The following is a 19,154-nucleotide window of genomic DNA, read 5'->3' as shown; positions in this document are numbered from 1 at the left end:
TTTATATTCATATGCTCAAAGTCAATTCGTAATGTGACATGAATGTTCCTCGGAACCTTAGAATCATATCAGATGATATATAAAGATTTTTACAAAAATATTTCAGTATGCCTCTTTGAAAGATGTTTGCTTGCAAACAAAGAAGAGCTGTTCCGTGAGAGAAACGTTGAGGTGATGTAACTTCAAGGGCTGGATGGTTGATTCATGACATCTAAAATTAGAAGAAATCAGTAATTTGTGCATCTCGTAAATATTTTGAGGTGCATTGTGTCCAGATTATGAATTCATTTTTTTTTCCAGTCCATTTTGGAAAGGAGTTATCCCAGCCTAGTCTTGGTATGAAAATGAAATCACCTCAATTGATCCCTTGTACTTGTCTGTAAACTGGTGCATATACAAAGTTATGTTCTCCTTTTTTCTTTTTTTTTAGCAGAATGGAGCCTTCAGAGTTTTTAAAGTGAATTCATAGTGAATATAAATGCTTTGCATGATATCAAGAATGATAATCAATGGTGAATTTTTCATGGCAATGTTCTTCTTGTGATTTCCAAAAAATAAAAAATAAAACTTGTGCTATTTAAAATGACATCATATGCTGACATCGGCTCAGTGGCGTGGGGTCGTATTTTGGAAGTTACTGTTCATCAATATGAACTACAACTTTGTCTGTCAAGTCTCAAGATATTGCAATGACTTTACCACAGGGAACCATCCTTCTATCTCTAATTGTGACATATTTTACCTTTAGCGGAGGTTTCAAATGCAGGAAAAGCAGTCTGTGGTATTGAAAAGACAAATATGTTAAACGGTGGGATGTAGATGGAATCTAAAGTTAATCATATGTGTGAACTGGTCACGTGGTCAAGTGTGTCTGGTATCCATGCATTGAGCACAAAAAGAGCTGTAAAGACTTGATCTTTGAAGATGCCAAGAATCAATTGTAATGGTTCAGCAAATTGAAGTGCAATAGAATTGACGAAAACCTTTCTTTGCAATGAAATTTATGTCACACCCGGTACTCTTGTGGAGTATAGTTCCGTGACAAATTTTTGTCCACAAAATCTGAAAGGGTAATGACTAATTCTTTCTTTGAGGGAAGTGCCATAGGACAGCACAAATATGGATATGTGGGATTGGTACGATTGTTTTCCACATTAAAAAAACAAAAACAAAAACAAAAACAAATAGTTACTGCAAAAGCATGGTCTTTGATACCATGAATAGTGACAAAAAAATTGTTGCACAAGCGCATTAATTGATGTTGAATTATAACTAAGTGACGTTTTGACCTACATTTTTTTCCCCCCTTTACCCAAACTTTGGAGTGGTACACTGGTAATTGATGACTTCCCCTTTTACGTGGAAACTATTTGCGGTGCTTTGCGATGGAATATCAAACTTTTACCCAGTTCAGAGAGTAAATAAGTCTTTCATGCAAGTTTCTTTTTTTTTAATGAATATATTATGTATTTCATGCATACAAATACAATTGTAGCCACATTGTAGTTTTTATGGCCTCTTATTCACATGGCTCAGGTTTGCTCGTGACATGCAATGTATCAATATTGTATTATGATGCACATACAATATATGCATCACTTTTAAGACCGTGGCAATGTGAAAAGATGTGGCATTTAATGGAACCATTGTGCTATATATAACAAAGAGAGTGTGTTGGAGCTTTCTCTCCCTCTGTCTCTGTATCTCAGAAAAGTCAAGCACTTTATAATCTTCTCCCATGTGGTGAATATTAAATGTTTGATGTTATAATCCTGAAATGCTGTGTCATTTCTTACTTGTTATTTCTGTTCAGTCATTTAGATACTTGTGTGCATAGAACATAACTTGGAGGGACACAAGCTGAGTGTAATTCCTCCCTGATCCCCCCTCTAAAAGTTGGTACATTCCTGTACGGTCATGAATTGACTAGAAAAGACACAAAATAAAAATAAGGTAACTTCACAGCAGGAGATACTTCGGGGTCAGATAATGTTCATTTAATTCACAAAATGTACAAAATATACAAAGGGCATTAAATACAGGGAATACATGAGCAAACCATCACTAAAATTCTGAAATTTATCAATGACATATTTGCACTGGTCATGAATACTTATAGCAACATCAGAAAAGTATGAAATTGATTCCTCAATTAAAAAATCTCAATTTCACAACAATGGAATGCATAGGAAGACATCGTTAACATCGTTCAGTTTTGCAAAATATGTGAACTTTGAAGTTGCAAAGCTCCTTGATCTTGAACTTACATTTTCTTTGTCAAGTTAATTGTCAAGTTAAAATTTTTGGTCATTAATACAGGTGACTGGGTACAATGACAGTCATAAAACTTGCTTGGATTGTATGGGAAGTGTGCTCAAATTTACATTCAGCAAGAATACTCCATGGTGTAAAGGTAGGTGATAGAAGTAGCTCATCACACAAACATGCAAGCCCTGTTCTTGTATAGACTTCTCAGACACGGTAGTAAATTGAAAGAATTGAATTCAACAGCAAACATTTTATGTAGGTTATTCAGTGCAAAAGACATGTGAGTACTTCTGTTCAATTTTGCATACAAGTATTGGTCTCGTGTCCCAAGCTCTATGTGAGTTCTCGAAGCTATTTCAGATCAAAAGGATAATCGTCTAAAAGTGGAGAAAATGGCTGGATTTTCTCTAGGTGCCGCTTGACTAGGTAAATTTATTGTGCCTTAGCAGAACAAAATCCACTTTGACGTTTTCTGGGTGGATAAAGATTAACAGTGTTTGTTTTTCTTCTTTCTTTTCCCAGTTCAAAAAATTCTGAACCGTATGAGTCATGATTTCGAGAAATGCTACCAAATAAAGGAAAGTATATTCTGTCTGTGGCAATTCAAGTGGTGTCACACTGGGGGTTTAATACAGTTTCCACTTTCACCATATTATTGTTTCTGAGTAATACATCATTAGTACTGTCATGCATAGTCAATATTTCCTATAAAGTGCTTTAAGGTAGGGCCTATACATATCGTTTTAAAGAATACATTTTTATGGGGGGGGGGGGGGAGTCCGATAAGGTTGGAGAAATTAGTGTTAACAACTGTAAAACACGCCAATCTGACCTAATTTTGAGACAGAATTTGCAATGAGTAAATTATATGAACATCATGAACCTACATTTGCAAACAGAAACAAAAAAAATTTCTCCTTGGTTTATAGAAGCACAAAAGTTGGATCCTTTATTGCTTTATAACATTGGAACTGTGCAGGGAAGTAAAACAATTTTGCAGGAAAACAGTTTCAAGTGTAATAAATAAAATGAGGAAATCACTTGCATATAGGCAACATGTCATCAGTTTCACTACACAAACTACATGTATGTTGCACAGGAGAGTACAAAAAAAAAAAGAAAGCTAAGTGATAAGATGAGATGTACAAAAGTAAGAAATACACATATTTCAGTTCTCAAGCCATAGATACCAAAAAGAAGATCGCTCCGCAAGCAGTGCCTCAAAGTACAATCAATAGAAAAATGGCATTATATATAAATAGGCTTTGTCAATAAATACAGTATCAGATGTACACATCAAATAGAAATTCACAAACTGGCAGTAAGAGAGAGCATTAATGTGCCGAGCCCTACAGCCTGAGACAATTGGGGGGAAAAGATTTTTTTTTTTTTTAAAGCTACTAAATATAGTGAGGATTATAAATACACAGTTGTTTCACAGATGACATGATTTCACTCAAAAGAAAGGGTGAGATCTTTGACAAAAACCACAATAACACCAAAGTTTCTGTCTTCCATTTCAAGGACAGATTTACTTTGACAAATACCTGAATATTCATGCAAATAGATTTAACAGCATGTTATCTTGAGGGAACTTATTTCATACAATGTTCTCTGTTTGTTTGCTTATTTTGTTCTTGTTTTGTTTGAACTGATTTCACACGTGCATACTTAGATTTACAGTTACATTTATGATTTTCATCATTTGAAGCAATTTTAGAAGAAGTGCTTGCAGAGGGCATTCTCCCTGCTCAAACTACATCAGGGGCTTAAAGGATTAATTGACAGAGCAGACAACAGAACTGCGACTGATTGAGGTATATAGGTCACAATCTTCAGATTATCAGCTCCTAACAGTTGTGACCCATACACCTCAATCAGTCATAGTTTTGTTCTGTTCTCAAAGCAATGTGTGAGTGCCACTCTTTGCTTCACCCAACACAAAAACATTAATACATTAACCTTTGACCCAGGGATCAAAACAGAGGTGAGTGCATTCAGTGCTCAACAGAACTCTACAGTTAAGGAAGAATGAAAGAATGATCTTTTTGAGTCTTTAAATCCCGTTCCCAATCACATGACAAGTTGAAGAAGCGAAGAATGAGAATCGACAGCCACTCGAGCACACAAGTCAAATTTGACAGAGCCTAGATCCTACGACACGCAAGGTTCAGCCTTGTCCTCATGACCCTATAACTCGTTGGAACGACATTTTGCACCAATGACACACACACACACACATACACACAAACAGATCCCACTTTGCATCCGATGTCTGGCAACAGAGGGCCTACGAGTGGGAACGGGGCAAGCGAGCAAGCATGACCATACAATCTCTCCACAGGCAATCCTCTCTAAGCAAAATGTCTTGTCGTTCATAACCAATACACTGCAAATTATTGCTACAAGTAAGAGCATCCCACGTGACATGTGGACCTTAATACACTTTGATTGTTTGCAGAAACTTTATGTAACTCTGACCTTTGACCTACGACCTTACAAGACACAGACATGACACAATATGTCATCACAATCAAGCTAGGCAAAGGAAAATTCATGACATTGTTCACGTTCACAAAACATTACTACAAACTCTTATACAATGTATGAAAGCACTTGACCAGTGGAAGTACACTCTCTCGGCTACGGTAGCCCTGGATGTTCGTTGCCACGGCAATGACCTCAAATCATGATCTGTGCCTCCTGCATGATGCGTAACCTGGGTCCGATGGGAATGCCAATCGTCTCTAGCTTCTCCTCGCTGACGTACGGCATCTCCATCATGGTGATGCCGGCTTTCTCAAACTTGGGCAAGTATTTCTGGAGCAACAAGCAGATTATCAGTGAATCAGATCGAGCTCAAAGTCGTGTCAAATCGAAATAATCAAGTCATATGTCAATCAGGCTGTCCTCATTTATTCAATATATCTTTGTTTCTAAATCTCACTCACTTCTATCTTCTTTTGTTTGGTCTTCTTGACTTACAATGCTTGCAATTTCATACACTAAAAACTTTGGAAAGCATTTCTGTTGAGAGAAGTAAGTCCTCATTCTTGATTGACATATTTTCCGATCTCATTCTCACCCAACCCTTCTTGTGAGATATCCAAAAACAAGGTGAAACAAAGATATCCTAATAAAGTTGTGGCATGTCACCTTTTATTATTAGCACTTTTTTGGATATCTCAGCCATTTGAAAACCAATTTTCATCAAATAAACGTTGAATCCTTCTTAAAATTACATGCTCTGTCATATTTCATAAGAGGCTTTTCATTATCTCACTTAGGTATGTTCAAAACATGAATCCCTACCTCAACCAGTACTGTACAGTCCCTTTAAACACTTTGAGGATTCAGTTGTAATAGAAAAAAAAAATTTGCAAATGTTTAACTACAGTAAGTTGTTGGGAAACATCTTTTTGGCTCATTCCAAATGTCTCCTAACATTGTTTTGTTTTGTTCTTTCTTCCACGAGGCATTAATGATCCATATAAAAGAATTTTCATATCCTAATGAAATCAACAACTTAAGAAAAATTAGACAGAAGTAAGTTTCTTTTTCCCTCACCTCATATCCAAGGTCTTCGAGGAACAATGAGAGTAGTGGTGGCTCTTCTCCAAAGAACCTACAAATCGGAAAAGAAAATAAGAGCCAGACATCATTATAAATTTTTACCACATACACAACAAGCAGCCCACTCACTGCAGACAATGAATTCAGACAACATTACTATCAATTCCCTTTGGTGATTTATACATGGAATCATATCAACACTGACACAAAGGAGGCACCTGCACAGTAGCAAACTTATATTTCCCATGAATGGATGAAGATTTTCATTGGTTGTTCACCATTGCCTTTTGGACTTGACCATGATTACACGATGCAATATTTTCATAAAGCCCTTTTGCACAAACTGATGGTGATGACAGCAATAGAGAACTAATGAATTCAGCATACAAGACAACACTAATGACTTTATCAAACTTTTTATCACTCACAACAGATTCTGAGTGGTAAGATCTAATACTTATCACAAAAATATGCCCAAAGAAATAAAGTTGAATTGAGAAAAAAAAAAATTGTCAGAAAGTCATCTTATTTGCTATATGTCTTCCACATCAACAGGTTGATTTTTATAGCAGTGTAACTTCAACCTCTCCTACTCATCCTCTTCATCCTCCTCTCCCTCCCTCCCCCACCATTCTCTTCCTCCACCTCATCTCCTTCCTCCTCCCCTCTCCCCCTCTTCCCCCTTTTCCTCCTCCTCCTCCTCTTCCACCTCCTCCTCCCCCTCCTCCTCTTCTTCTTCCTGCTCCTCACCTGGTCAGTTTCTTGATCTTCTGTGGATTTGCACACTGGGGGACAAATGGACGAGCAAGGCTGCGCGTCGATGCGGACAGCTCGTGGCTTAGGTACGCAATGTCCTTGAGTTGATTGACCTCCAGCCTCAGCGACTCGATCTCCCGAATGAGGGCGTTCTGCGACCTCAGCTCCGAGGAGAGGTGTGCCACGCTGCGCGCCAGGGTGACCACATGCGACTCCACCCTGGAGAAGCGCTTGTTAACCGTCTTGATGTCACGCTCCCTTTGTTTGGAGGAGGCTTTGGAATCTAGGTGGAGAATGCAAAAATCAGTTTTACATGGAATGCATCTATAAAATAATAGACATATATGCAAACAAACAAGTGTATTGCTGTGAGCAATTGGAGAAAAGTAATGTGACATCCAGAACATCACGATCAAATAATTAGTTAATAGTACAAGCAACCTAGCTGCCATTGACAGAATGTTGGAGAAAAAAAATCATATGAAAATACAAAGAGCACTGAAGTACTCAAAACAGTTTGTTCTCTCGATCAAAATTCACTCTCCAAACATTACAATACAAAATTAAATCATTATGAATTCACACAGCAACTAAAAGCCAAGATCGGCAATTTGTGCTGTCCTATTTTAGCTACTGGACGTTAATACAGACACCAATATGAAAGTTTGTGCTGTGGCATACGAACCCTTATAAAAGATTTGCACCCCACGAGAAATCTTGCATAATTCAACTGGGACATTGCCTTATCAGGTGAGCGCAAAACTTAGTCAAATTCCATCATATATTACAAGACAAAAACAAAACATTGCAGTCAAAAATTGAGAAACTCCAGAGTGACTCACGTCTTGGTTTGCTGAGGGCGCCGGTGGGGACGGCAACCTTGGGGATATGTCTGGGGCTCTCCTTTGCCACTTTGTTCGATCCAATCACCTATGAGCAGGAATATTAAAGACCAGCGATCAGTAATGATGTCGACGTCAAAAGGTGATCTGCATGAAGACTCGGATCACTTAATGATCACTGGGGCTAACAGCAAGGTGTATAATACATATCTAAAGGTCACCAGAATCTGTCACCAGGATCTGTCACTTATGCAAGCAATTGTGACCTGAAATGGCTTCAACTACAAATGCATCCATCTGACTTGCTGATGCCACACTGTTGCCATGGTAATTCTGTACATACATCTTTACTTGCCGTGACTTTTGCATACAACAAGCCACATAAAGAGCAACCTCAGTGTTTTCATTTGTGAGCAAACTGTGGTAAAATCAGTGATATCTACGCACAATAACACATCAGAGCTAATCAAAGTAAGTGAATATTTCCCTTCTATACAACATACATGTACTTCGGCATACAAATTAAGACATCAAATTTCCTATAAAGTTCAAGCAAACATAGGGTCTGTGATGGATATCACAAATTGCTCAAAAAATGCAAACTGCAAGATCCAGAACACTAATTCAATCATATATTTGCAACGAAATGAAGTCAGGTGTATTTTCAGTCTGCAACACTCTGCTCAATCACTGGAGTCAGGGTTCTGCACTATCTGCCACTATCATTCCGCCCAGAGCATCACAATTTTAAAGCCTAGGAAAATGCACAGTTGCAGGAAGAGAGATGCAATTAACATACATTCATTCAACTGCATTCTCCCAAGACATCCTCCTGAGTATGTCACTACCAGTGAGATAGAAACAACTAAAAGAAGATAAACTTGGTTTGAATAGATGAAAAGAATCGGTCAAGTCTGTAACCAGCAAGATAAAATCATGACAACATCTTGCTGAGTGTGCAAATACTTCTGGATTTGGAGTCAATTGTTTAGAAGCTATTGAAAAGGCTGAGCATTCATGGAAACTGTCACGAGTCATCAGTGAGGTGCCTTTTTAGTGTATGAGCGGTGATCCCTCAACATCAGAATCTTTTTCAGGAGCATTTTGTGACTGAATAAACTTCTTGCTGGAATGGACACACACAAAGTCTATACCCTTCAAAGATTGGGGCTAACCTGCAGGATATCCTTGTACATATTCTCCAGTGCCATCAGCTGGCCCCGGATGGCATCCACATTCTGGGAGTCCCTCCCGCCCGTCGTCGACGGCGACCGTGACCTCGACCGCGCCCCTCTGGGCGACTCCTCGTCCCGCTCGTCGTCAGCGGCGACCGCATCCCGGGGCGTGCGGTCATCTGCCACTGCCTCGCTGTCTGATGCCTCTGTCTGCTCCTCTAGTTGTTTCAGTGGAAGAGATGGTAAGGCTGTAGGAACAAATATATGACAGATATTATTTCTCTTTTCTTAGGTGTGTTAGTCTCATTTGATGGGAATGGAGAACAAAGGTTTTAAAGTGGATATTATCTAAGCAGGGTCAGTTTCTTTCAATGTAGACCACCAAAGACTTGTTACCATCCCTTATTTTGGCAGCCAACCCAACATCCAAACATTGGACGTATGCCACTATTAACAGACATGGAGGATTACTCTACATATGTATGAGTTGCATATACACCCACAAGATACTATTCTAAAACCCTTTAAAATTTTCGAGCCTCAACAGAAGTGCATTCATCAGTATAATTATGCAGGAATGTTTGCAACAAAATTGCCTCCTACTGCATGAAATATTGATTCATCTATTCACCTAATGATGACTGATCCCTAAGGTTGTCATGTGAAAATCATCAACATATTTGAACATTTTCCTCTCATAGTATCAAATTCATCATTAAGCTGGAGAAATGTTAAAGTTTAATGTGATCATTTGCAATGATATGCACTCAACACTTGTGACTTGTATGGCAAAAGTAGCAAAAGCCATCAAAGGAAAAATTGTAGCAATTACGAAAGAGTGGGGCTTCTGTAGAATGAAGGCTGCTAGTACTATCCCTGGTCCCTGATATACCTCTGTCTCTGCTAGCCCCACTTGACCTCCTGCTCTCCTTGCCCGACACGCTACTCGCCCTGCTGCTATTCCTGGATCCATGCTTCATCTTCCGCCGCCCTTTGCCGCCACTTTTCCTGAGAGGTGAGCGGGAGTCACCCAGCTTGTAGTTGGCACTGTGGCTGCGATTGACCTGTCCCTTGCGAGGCTTCCCCAGTAAGTCTCCCCTGTTCCTCTGGCTGCCGAGAGGTGACATGTGGTTATTGGTGACCCAGATGCTGGAGGATCTGTTCTTCTTGAGCACAATGGGGGACTCGGGTGGGGTCTCCGGAGGGGTGATGTCTGGCGAGAGAGGAGGGAGGGGCGGTGTGTGGGAACGGGACGAACTCTCACTGTAGGGCAAATTGTAGTCGTATTCATCCGGATATCGGGGCTGTCCCAGCTGCAACGCAAAGAGAGATTTCTCGCTGGGTGTGCTGGCGGGTGGCATCATTTGATACAGGGGGTTGTTGGAGGCACGGATCGGCACAAAGGCAGTGTTCTGACCGGGCCGGCCGTGAAACTGTGGCCGCGATCTCGTCGGATCATCCAGCGGCTGCGGAAGACTCTGTGACATGAAGGCCTGGGACCTGTCCCCCGGACTGCCGTACTCTTCGTGAAACCCGGCGTCGGGAGCGAACTGGACGCGCGGCTGCTGGGGGAAGTAGCGCTGGAAGCCCTGTGTGCGAGGCATGGTCTTGGGGGAGCTGTGTCCTCGCGACTCGTACCCGCTCGTCGGCGGGCTCTGGCCCTGCATCTGGATTTTCCTGTACATGGGTGGTGAGTGTCGCTGAATGTGGTCCTGGTATGTGGGCAGGTGGCGCTCTCTCTGTCCATCTGCTGCAGACCGGTATGGAGGAGACTGAAGAAAGCAATGAGAACAAAAATATGCAATATAGACATTGTACTCAGAAAGGCTTCTGTACCAAGGTCGGGGAAAATTTGATACTCTGAAGACATCTATGAGGTCAGAGCTTGATATTAAGTTTGATATTGTTCAAACATCCTCATCATGGGACTCCTCACAAAGTACAGTGAAAACTGAAAACTGAAAAGAGGGATTATAGTATAATATAACATGTTTCACAGATTGTTGCTTATTTGCATTTCCCACTCACCCATGTGTGTGAAAGATTTGCCTGGGAGCCGGTTGGCTCTTCACCATAGACGACTCCTGACATGTTACCATAGCTCTCTGGCAGCTTCTTGCTGATTGGTTGAGGTCTTCTGCTGGAACCAAAACAAATCATAAATTAAAAAGTCACTTAAAAGGATCTCTACCATCATATAGAGCTCAACTCAAATAAAAATAAAAACAAGAAGCAGTCAAAGTTTACCAACATATCACTCTAATCAAATGAAGAAAAAAAAAACAAGAAAGCATACAAAAAGGTTCTAAAGTTTATGAAACATTACACACATCAAGAAACACCATGAAAATTAAAACTGACTGACAAATTGCAATTCAATGTAGATAAATCAGTTACAATAAAATCAACCGTCAATCAGATGAAATTAAAAAAAATGACACAAGAATATCTAATTTGAATAAACCTACAATTTTTCACTGAGTGTGTAGGAGCTAGAAGAAAGCAATACAAGTCTTAATTACAGTCATATCCATCAATATCACGAAAAAAAAAAAGAATCAAAGAAACAAATAAATGAAATCTCGTAGATTAAGCCTGGAATATCTGCTCAATTAGATAACTGCAGTGGAAAAATTTGATTTGAATTTGCAGCTGGAACAATACAAACGTGGAATGTTTTTCGTACTCGTTTGTGAAGCTGGGCATGTCTTGCGTTGTCTGAGTTGTGGCCAGAGCGGGACCCATGTGGTGCGAGGACGGACCGTGAAAGAACGGGGCGGGACGGTTCATGATGGACGAAGGGGCGGAGCTGCCGGGAGGGGGCGTGGTCTCGGTGGGCGGTCTGTCCAACAGAGCCTGGGCACGAGGACCCTCTTTCTTCTCTGCTGTATTGGATGGCTGGAAGAGGACAAAGAATTATCTTGAAAAAATTCTGTGTCGACAAATATTTCTTCCTTGCTCTCATTAACTGGTCTTGATTCTTGATAATGATACTAACTAGAAAAGCACTCTGAGAGCGCAGACCTCCGCCAAGCATGCAGCTCATTTCCACCATTGATCTTGTTCTTCCATAGAGATATCAGTGATTTCCACCCATACGTGCTTATATAGCATTGTGTGCTGAAAGTGGCCCGATTTCCCAATATAGAAGCCTTTGTTACGTCATAAACCCTCAGCTGCACGGCGCACCTTGCCCTAGCAGAAACTAGAGCACGCACTTTAGTGCGCGCATGCAAACCTCAAATACGCGCAGCCTGAACTCGCAAGTTAATTGACCCTACCCGCCAAAATATCAAAAATCCTTCATAAATTCCCCCAAAATTCTCGGATCACTACCAAAAGTTAATCGTTTGGTACTTGTGTCATTCTCAACCTTTCCTGCAAGATTCATCCCAATCCCTTAACTACTTTTTGAGTTATTTTGCACACGGACAAACTAACGAACAAACCAACGGTAATGAAAACATAACATCCTCCCTTGGCGGAGGTAAAAATAGCAATACAGGATACTTAAAATGCGCACATGACTAATGTGCTCAAGGTGGAGTAAAAAAAGTGAATTACATGTACGAAATAGAAAAATAGTTACACACATGTATATGAAAGTAAATGGAACAATAACAATGAAAAATAAGAAATACATATGTAATTAATTCTACTGGAAAGCAGATATAAACAAATGAGTCTTGAGGGCATCTTTAAAGCAATCAACATTTGATATGTAACGGATAGCTTGAGGCAACTGATTCCACAGGCAAGGTCCAGCATGTGCAAATAACCGATCCCCCCATGATTTCTTCGTTTTTGGAACAACATGCGATCTACAATCGGATGATCTTAAAGATAATAAAAAGTTTTGGTACCTCAAAAGTGTCCTTGAATTTCCTTGTCTTAGTTTGTGTTTCAGGTTAAAGTACCTTTCATATAACTAACACTGTGAGACTTACTCGCCCCAAAGTGCTCTCATGTCATAGTAATCATGCAATTAACTGCGACCAGCAGCCCCATACGCATAGCGACCAGCAGTCCCATACGCATAGCGTAATCGGGCTTCGCATTGTAGCATTCAGGATCATGACAGATTTAGTATCGCAGGGTAAATGTCAACTTAAAATCCCATAAATTCTTCAATTTGAAGACTTACCGATTAAGTTGAAGTATTGAAAACAGGCTTTGGGCAACGTTTGGTTCTGCCTATAGTCCCTTTCTGTTCGAATTGATGACTGAATGTGACTCGGTCGACAGGACCTTAGGAGAGCTACATACAGTACACTGAATACTACAGCCAGTGCATGCGAACACATCACATGCACACAAATTTCAAATCCATCAACGTTTGTGTGCGCATGCGCTGGCCATGGTATCCAGTGTATGTACAATGTAGCTCTCCCAAGGTCCTCTCGACCGAGTCACATTCAGTCATCAATTCGAACAGAAAGGGACTATTGGCAGAACCAAACGTTGTTCGAAGCCTGTTTTCAATACTTCAACTTAATTGGTAAGTCTTCAAATCGAAGAAATTTTTGGATTTTAAGTTGACATTTACCCGCGATACTAATTCTGTCATGATCCTGAATGCTACAATGCGAAGCCCCATTACGCTATTCGTATGGGGCTGCTGGTCGCAGTTAGCTATGCGTACAATGGGCTGCACGCTGCTGGTCGCAGTCAGTGGTTTCGTACAATATTTATAGACGCTGTACAGCGTTGGCTCTGGTACGAAACCATTATTGCATGATTACTAAGACATGAGAGCACTTTGGGGCGAGTAATTCTCACAGACAACGTACTTTAACCTGAAACACAAACCAAGACAAGGAAATTCAGGGAAGCTTTTGAGGTACCAAAACTTTTTATTATCTTTAAACATCTGGGAGGATTATAAAGCATGTGCCCTCACCCATGTCTATAGACCTCCATGCTTCATTGCATGCATGAGTGCTGGGGTGCATGTTTGCAACCCATAAATCTGCATCATCCGAGTCTGTTTTTTGGTGCTTCATTGCACATGGGAGTATATTTGCGCACAAGAAACTACAGTAAGACCTTGTAAGGTGCACTCATGTGGAGCACATACCACTTTATGACAGTGCCAAACAGGATAATAAATAAAAGTTACTATCCAAACTGTTTTTATCAGTTAGATTCTCCTTCTCTCTCTCTCCCTTTACTCTCTATTTTTCTTTCTCTCTCTGTAACTCACAACTACAGCACGTAGAGCTGAGCATGACCTTTGCTTGACCTTACCAGTTGATGACAGACAACCAACAGGCATAATGAATTGCACAACATGCGCAATGTGCTTCATGTATCAAAATTATCTGTGACCCGTGTTAAGTAAGGTGTTTATGTTCTCAGCATTCCTTACTGCCTGCGTTAGGCAGCTTGTAAATTTCACTTGATTTATTCCAGGTATTTTTCACTTTTCCTGAGTGAATTCTGCACTTTTTCCTGCATATGTTTGCATATCAGTCATAAGATGTCTGTGCATGTGCATGTGTATGTATACGTCACTATTTGTCTTTCGGTATTTGTTTGAGTCTATGTCTAGGATACTAAAGTGCAGGTTTACACATGTGTGTTTGCTTGTAATTGTCGGCACCTGTGAGTATTTTTTTCACGAGTGTTTAGTGTACGTCATCCCCACACAGGTGTATCTTCCTTGGTGTATGTGTCTGCACCTGTGAGTGTTTTTTTATCAGTGTTTGGAGTACATTATCATTTCAAATGTGTATATCTTCCTTTTGTATCTGTATATGAGTCTATGACTCTGCTTATGTCTGCCCCTGTGAGTGTTTTTCATAAGTGTTTGGTGTATGTTATCTTTGGCCCATGTGTATCACCCTCGGCATATTTGTACATGTGTCTGGTTCTGTGTCTTCCCATCAGTGTTTGGTGTAGGTTATTCCTGCATCATATGTCTCTGACTCTGCTCGTGCCTCCAGTGTTTGTGACCCTCTAGAGGAATGAGATACCAAGGAGCTCACCACGTATCCCGAGACGTATCTGTCCCAGTCCTTGGGGTAGTCAAACTTGTCTGGGTCCTTTAGGCTATGTTTGATGACTCAGACAACTTTAACTGAATTTTAATCTGTCTGTGACTGTGTATCCATGCAATGTGTCTCTGACTCTGTTCATAACATTCTACAGAAATTGAAACACCAAGGATGGCTCAGACAAGTTTAACTGAATCTTTAATCTGTCTGTGACTGTGTATCAATGCAATGTGTCTCTGACACTGTTCATATCATTGCAACAGTCTACAGAAATTGAGACACCAAGGAGCTCACCACGTATCCCGAGATGTATCGGTCCCAGTCCTTGGGGTAGTCAAACTTGTCCAGGTCCTTCAGGCTATGTTGGATGACTCAGACAAGTTTAACTGAATTCTAATTTGTCTGTGACTGTCTCTATGCTATGTGTCTCTGACTCTGTTCGTATCTGCCTCAGTATTTGCAACATTCTACAGAAAATGAGACACCAGGGAGCTCACCACATATCCCGAGATGTATCTGTCCCAGTCCTTGGGGTAGTCAAACTTGTCCGGGTCCTCCAGCATGGCCTGTAGGTTGGCCTCCTCCTCTCCGTTCTCGTCCTCATCCGTCACGTCGCGGAAGTTCGGTGGAGGCAGCTCCAGCAGCTCTCCGTCGTCGAATTTGGTCTGTTGGATGAAAAGAAGTGAGGTTGAAACCTTTTCCACCCGAGTACCATAGGAGTCCATGACAAGTACTACGTGTACAACTGTTTTCAATATGCCAATTTTGAACGTTCATAATTAAAACACCTTCTAAAGACTGGGTATTTTTACTTGTTTTATATTTATTCATTTATGCAATTTCATGACAAATGTAATATACAAATAGATTTTTCTTTTGTACAAATCATAGGAGGATTTTTGAAGAAGAATTGAAAAACTTGATGAATACAAAATATCAAAAAATTACACAATACATTAATGATAAAGAAAAATAATTTAAAGGTACAATCTAAGGGGAGCAATTGCAGAAAAAGGCTGTATCCTTTAAGCTTGCGCTTGAGAGCGTATTACTGTGACACCAAAGGTGTACCACATTAATCAGTACAAATAAATAAAAAATTTCCTTCAAACTCTTTATGATGCATGATTCACCTGCTAAAGGCATTAACATGTTTATTTCTCAACAGTACAAACAAACTTTTTTTATTAAGCAACTGTAAAAACAACTGCTAGAGAACTCTGAATATACAATTGACAGCTGGGTGAGTGTGTATAAACAAGGATCACAAATTTGTCTGGATACTAAGCAATTTCTCTTTTTACCGACCTCTTTTTTGAATCCCGCTTATTCATGCCAATGCTATTGCACAATGCATTCCTTGCATGACTGGGCAGTTAGTCCCATAAACTTTTGTTGATGTTAAGTAGATTTTATCGGCCCAACAAAGGACTGATCCTCCGGCTGCGGATGGGATTTGATAATGATATCTAATGCCACAGCTCTGAACACAGGGCCAGGGGTTGGCGCAGGTGTTAAGAGAGTTTACGCAGGGGTCGCAATGTGAAAATTCTATCATAACATGACGAGCTGAATTAAAGCTAAGCACACCTAGAATGAATGTAGAAATCTCTTTGTCAGTAAAATCTTTGAAGGTTCCCATGGTTGTAGAACATTGAGTGGTAGAAGGCTTCACAGTGCACCACATATTCTTTCTGGGGTATGTATGTGGCCTTGAGAAGGGCCTACCCATTTCTTGAAAATGGCAAGAACATGCCTGACAAATGTCAGGAGTGGGTTGGTCCTTTTCAGAGCCACATACATATCTGTCAAAGAATACATGGTGCACTGTGAAGCCTTATCTACCACTTAATCTTTGTTTATTATTCACATCATTTTGATTCTACATATGCACAAAGTATTCTTTACCGTGTGAACACTGGATGAAGCTGTTTATTCATCTTTTTTCTCTCTCTCTCTCTTTAGGAAGTGAATTTTAGTAGTAAAAGTCTATGTATCAAGCATTTTTTCAGCACACCACAGTGAACAGAAAGCACTCCTGTTTGCTTGTTTTTCTTTTGCTTTTATCAAACATAGCTACTAATAAAGTATTCAAACACTTAGGAGTGAGCAACTAAAGGACCGATGGCTGTAGGTCCCCTCTGCAGGACTTGGCAATAAGGATAATATGCTTTGCCTAAGGGTACACCTGCTGCTACTGCTGCTACCAGGGGACTTGAACCATTGACCTAACATTTGAGGGCCCTTGGTCTTAACCACTGAGCCACAACGGCTCCTCCCATTATCAAATCAACTTCCAAATGATACACATCAGTACATTACCAAACAATGCCATATGGCTGCTACAAAGTGCATGTGAGAGTTGTACAAAAATACTGTGTAAAGGACCTGGAACAATGGAAGTTAAATGCAGGAGGTCCCTTTTTTATGTTCACCCTTGAACACACAACATTTGGAACAGCAAACGAGGTCATATCAATTTTAAGGCAGTACACTGCCCTGCCATATCAAAACCTTTCTCACCATCAGTATGTGCAATACAGAGAGACGTACACTCACAACGGTGAGAATGCATCTCAGGGACTCTAAATCACATGATCACATCAGAATGGTTGACACAGAACGGTAGATTTATTACTTTTGGTCGGTTTGTTTGTTAGTGTGTCATGTGTGTGTGTGAAAGAATCAGGGGGCCAAGCCTACCTCTTGGTGTCCGTTCACCAGGCCGCCCGGTGTGGGGGAGTCAAGGAGACTCTGAAGCTTTTCCTCCACCGTCATCGACAGAGTGTCCCTCAGTGGAGATTTGGAATTCTGGGAATGTTTAAGGACATAAAACATTCAGAGAAACTATAAAAATGCAGCATCAAAAGCAAAGAGGAATTGGTGCCACTACCCATACACACAAAACATAGGAACGAATGTTGGCCCTTTGAATTGGTTGAGCATTATAAGGAAATGGGCTAATAATTGTAGTAACAATCAATATGATACTCATACAAAACTTAGATATTCAATTATATAAAACACTCCAACAAATTGATATCACCAAGCACCCCCATCCCACGAAAAAACAACCAAGAAATCTATCAAAACAAATAAATGTAAGTGATGATATACTCTTCATACTATTTCATCTTCACCATTCGTTAGTTTTCTGTTCTGCATGCATCACACAAATATCTCATCTTTGCTTACATGGCTTATTGACAACTTCATGTTCCTGATAGCCCATGTCACATATAAGAGATAAGCATCAGCCCATCACATTGCATGCCATCTAGTATCTTGGTGTAAAACGGGCCAACTAGAGAGTAGTTCAACTTGAGGCCATCTCCTTGTAGTGAAGGACACGTAGTTTGTTTGTTTTTTTTTTGGGGGGGGGGGGGGGGGGTGGGAGATGAACACAGCAAAGACATAGTAGAGCACACTTACAGCTAGAGGGTTGCCGTTCCCCCAGGCATCTCCCGTGGCCCTGACAGGTTGGGGGCGAATGGCCCCACGAGGGCTCTTTTCCTTTGATTGCTGCGTCCGCCGCACATCCACGCCATGTTGCAGCACACCCTTTGACCCCATTTCAGTCATGCTCTGCCAAAGGAAAAAAAAAACAATGCATAAAATAGGAGCTTATGGAACATTTGGATGACTTGCAACAGTCATACATTTTTAATCTTACACTATTCTTTTTCTATAAAATGTCATTTCTAAATTTTGTAAACCCCTACAAATCATCTTTACCAGAATATAACATAAGAGCATTTCAAAATCATCTATTTATACAACTATAAGCGCTGAATTCAATTTTGTGTGATTACTCTTTGTCAATCTTCAAATTATGAATATAAAAAGGAACATAATGTTCATATTCTTTGGAAAGAGAAATACAATTAGGCCAAATACTCTGGCAACAACATAAACGTCACATACAATTCTTGTACTCGGGTTTTTAATGTTGTCCACTGCCAAGCAGAATATTTTTACTCTCCCAATAAATAAAAAGCCTGGAACTGATTCCACTTCTCAACTGATCATGACTGAAAACTGACTGTTTGCAATGCACTACATGCTGAAGTGATTTTGTACTCTGCCTGACACATGTACTTCTTCACCCACTCAACTTCAACTGTAAACAAATAGGACAGCCAATCTCACTTTGACAGCAAAGAGGTATGTGTTTTTAATATTGCCCAACTTGACTGAACAAGCCTACCAGCATTCATATATCTCTGCAAATGTGTCCTTTCAGAGATTATTAGATCAGTAAAATTTTGTGCAAGACTACATAGATTTTTAATGCATATCACATCAATGCTACAAAATTGAATTGAACTAAGTACAAAGTGGCACTTAAGTTGACTGTTAGTTGACTGACTGACAAACAACACCATATCTAATGTGTTTGAAAAGAACAAAAACAATACCGCAACCAATAAAAGGAAGAAATTCATCTTGTTTTATACTATGGCATATAGCACACTTGATCGCGACAGAAAGATTTACGACAATGAACTCTATAACCCTTCAAGTACATACATTGTACTACTTCA

At 40.1% G+C, this 19,154-nt stretch overlaps 1 protein-coding gene across 1 annotated transcript in view; it reads right to left on the bottom strand.

Annotated features, from left to right (window-relative positions):
• Window positions 1–4,932: 4,932 nt before the first annotated feature.
• LOC139737774 (uncharacterized) overlaps window positions 4,933–19,154 on the bottom strand; it is a 43,793-nt gene continuing 29,571 nt past the window's right edge. Inside the window, exons 8-18 of the mRNA XM_071648451.1 lie at window positions 18,043–18,195; window positions 17,314–17,421; window positions 15,108–15,275; window positions 11,301–11,512; window positions 10,643–10,751; window positions 9,507–10,386; window positions 8,615–8,862; window positions 7,440–7,527; window positions 6,592–6,880; window positions 5,836–5,893; window positions 4,933–5,088 (exon numbers count right to left, since the gene is read on the bottom strand). Coding sequence (XP_071504552.1) covers window positions 4,951–5,088; window positions 5,836–5,893; window positions 6,592–6,880; window positions 7,440–7,527; window positions 8,615–8,862; window positions 9,507–10,386; window positions 10,643–10,751; window positions 11,301–11,512; window positions 15,108–15,275; window positions 17,314–17,421; window positions 18,043–18,195 — 2,451 coding nt within the window. The 3' untranslated portion in view covers window positions 4,933–4,950. The remainder of the gene's footprint in view (window positions 5,089–5,835; window positions 5,894–6,591; window positions 6,881–7,439; window positions 7,528–8,614; window positions 8,863–9,506; window positions 10,387–10,642; window positions 10,752–11,300; window positions 11,513–15,107; window positions 15,276–17,313; window positions 17,422–18,042; window positions 18,196–19,154) is intronic.

Source organism: Diadema antillarum, unplaced genomic scaffold, assembly GCF_040938485.1.
Source record: "Diadema antillarum isolate AM-2024a unplaced genomic scaffold, OU_Dant_1.0 scf00000029, whole genome shotgun sequence".
Lineage (NCBI taxonomy): Eukaryota > Metazoa > Echinodermata > Echinoidea > Diadematoida > Diadematidae > Diadema > Diadema antillarum.
Note: the sequence above shows the minus strand (reverse complement) of the source record. Positions and strands in the feature narration are given on the sequence as shown.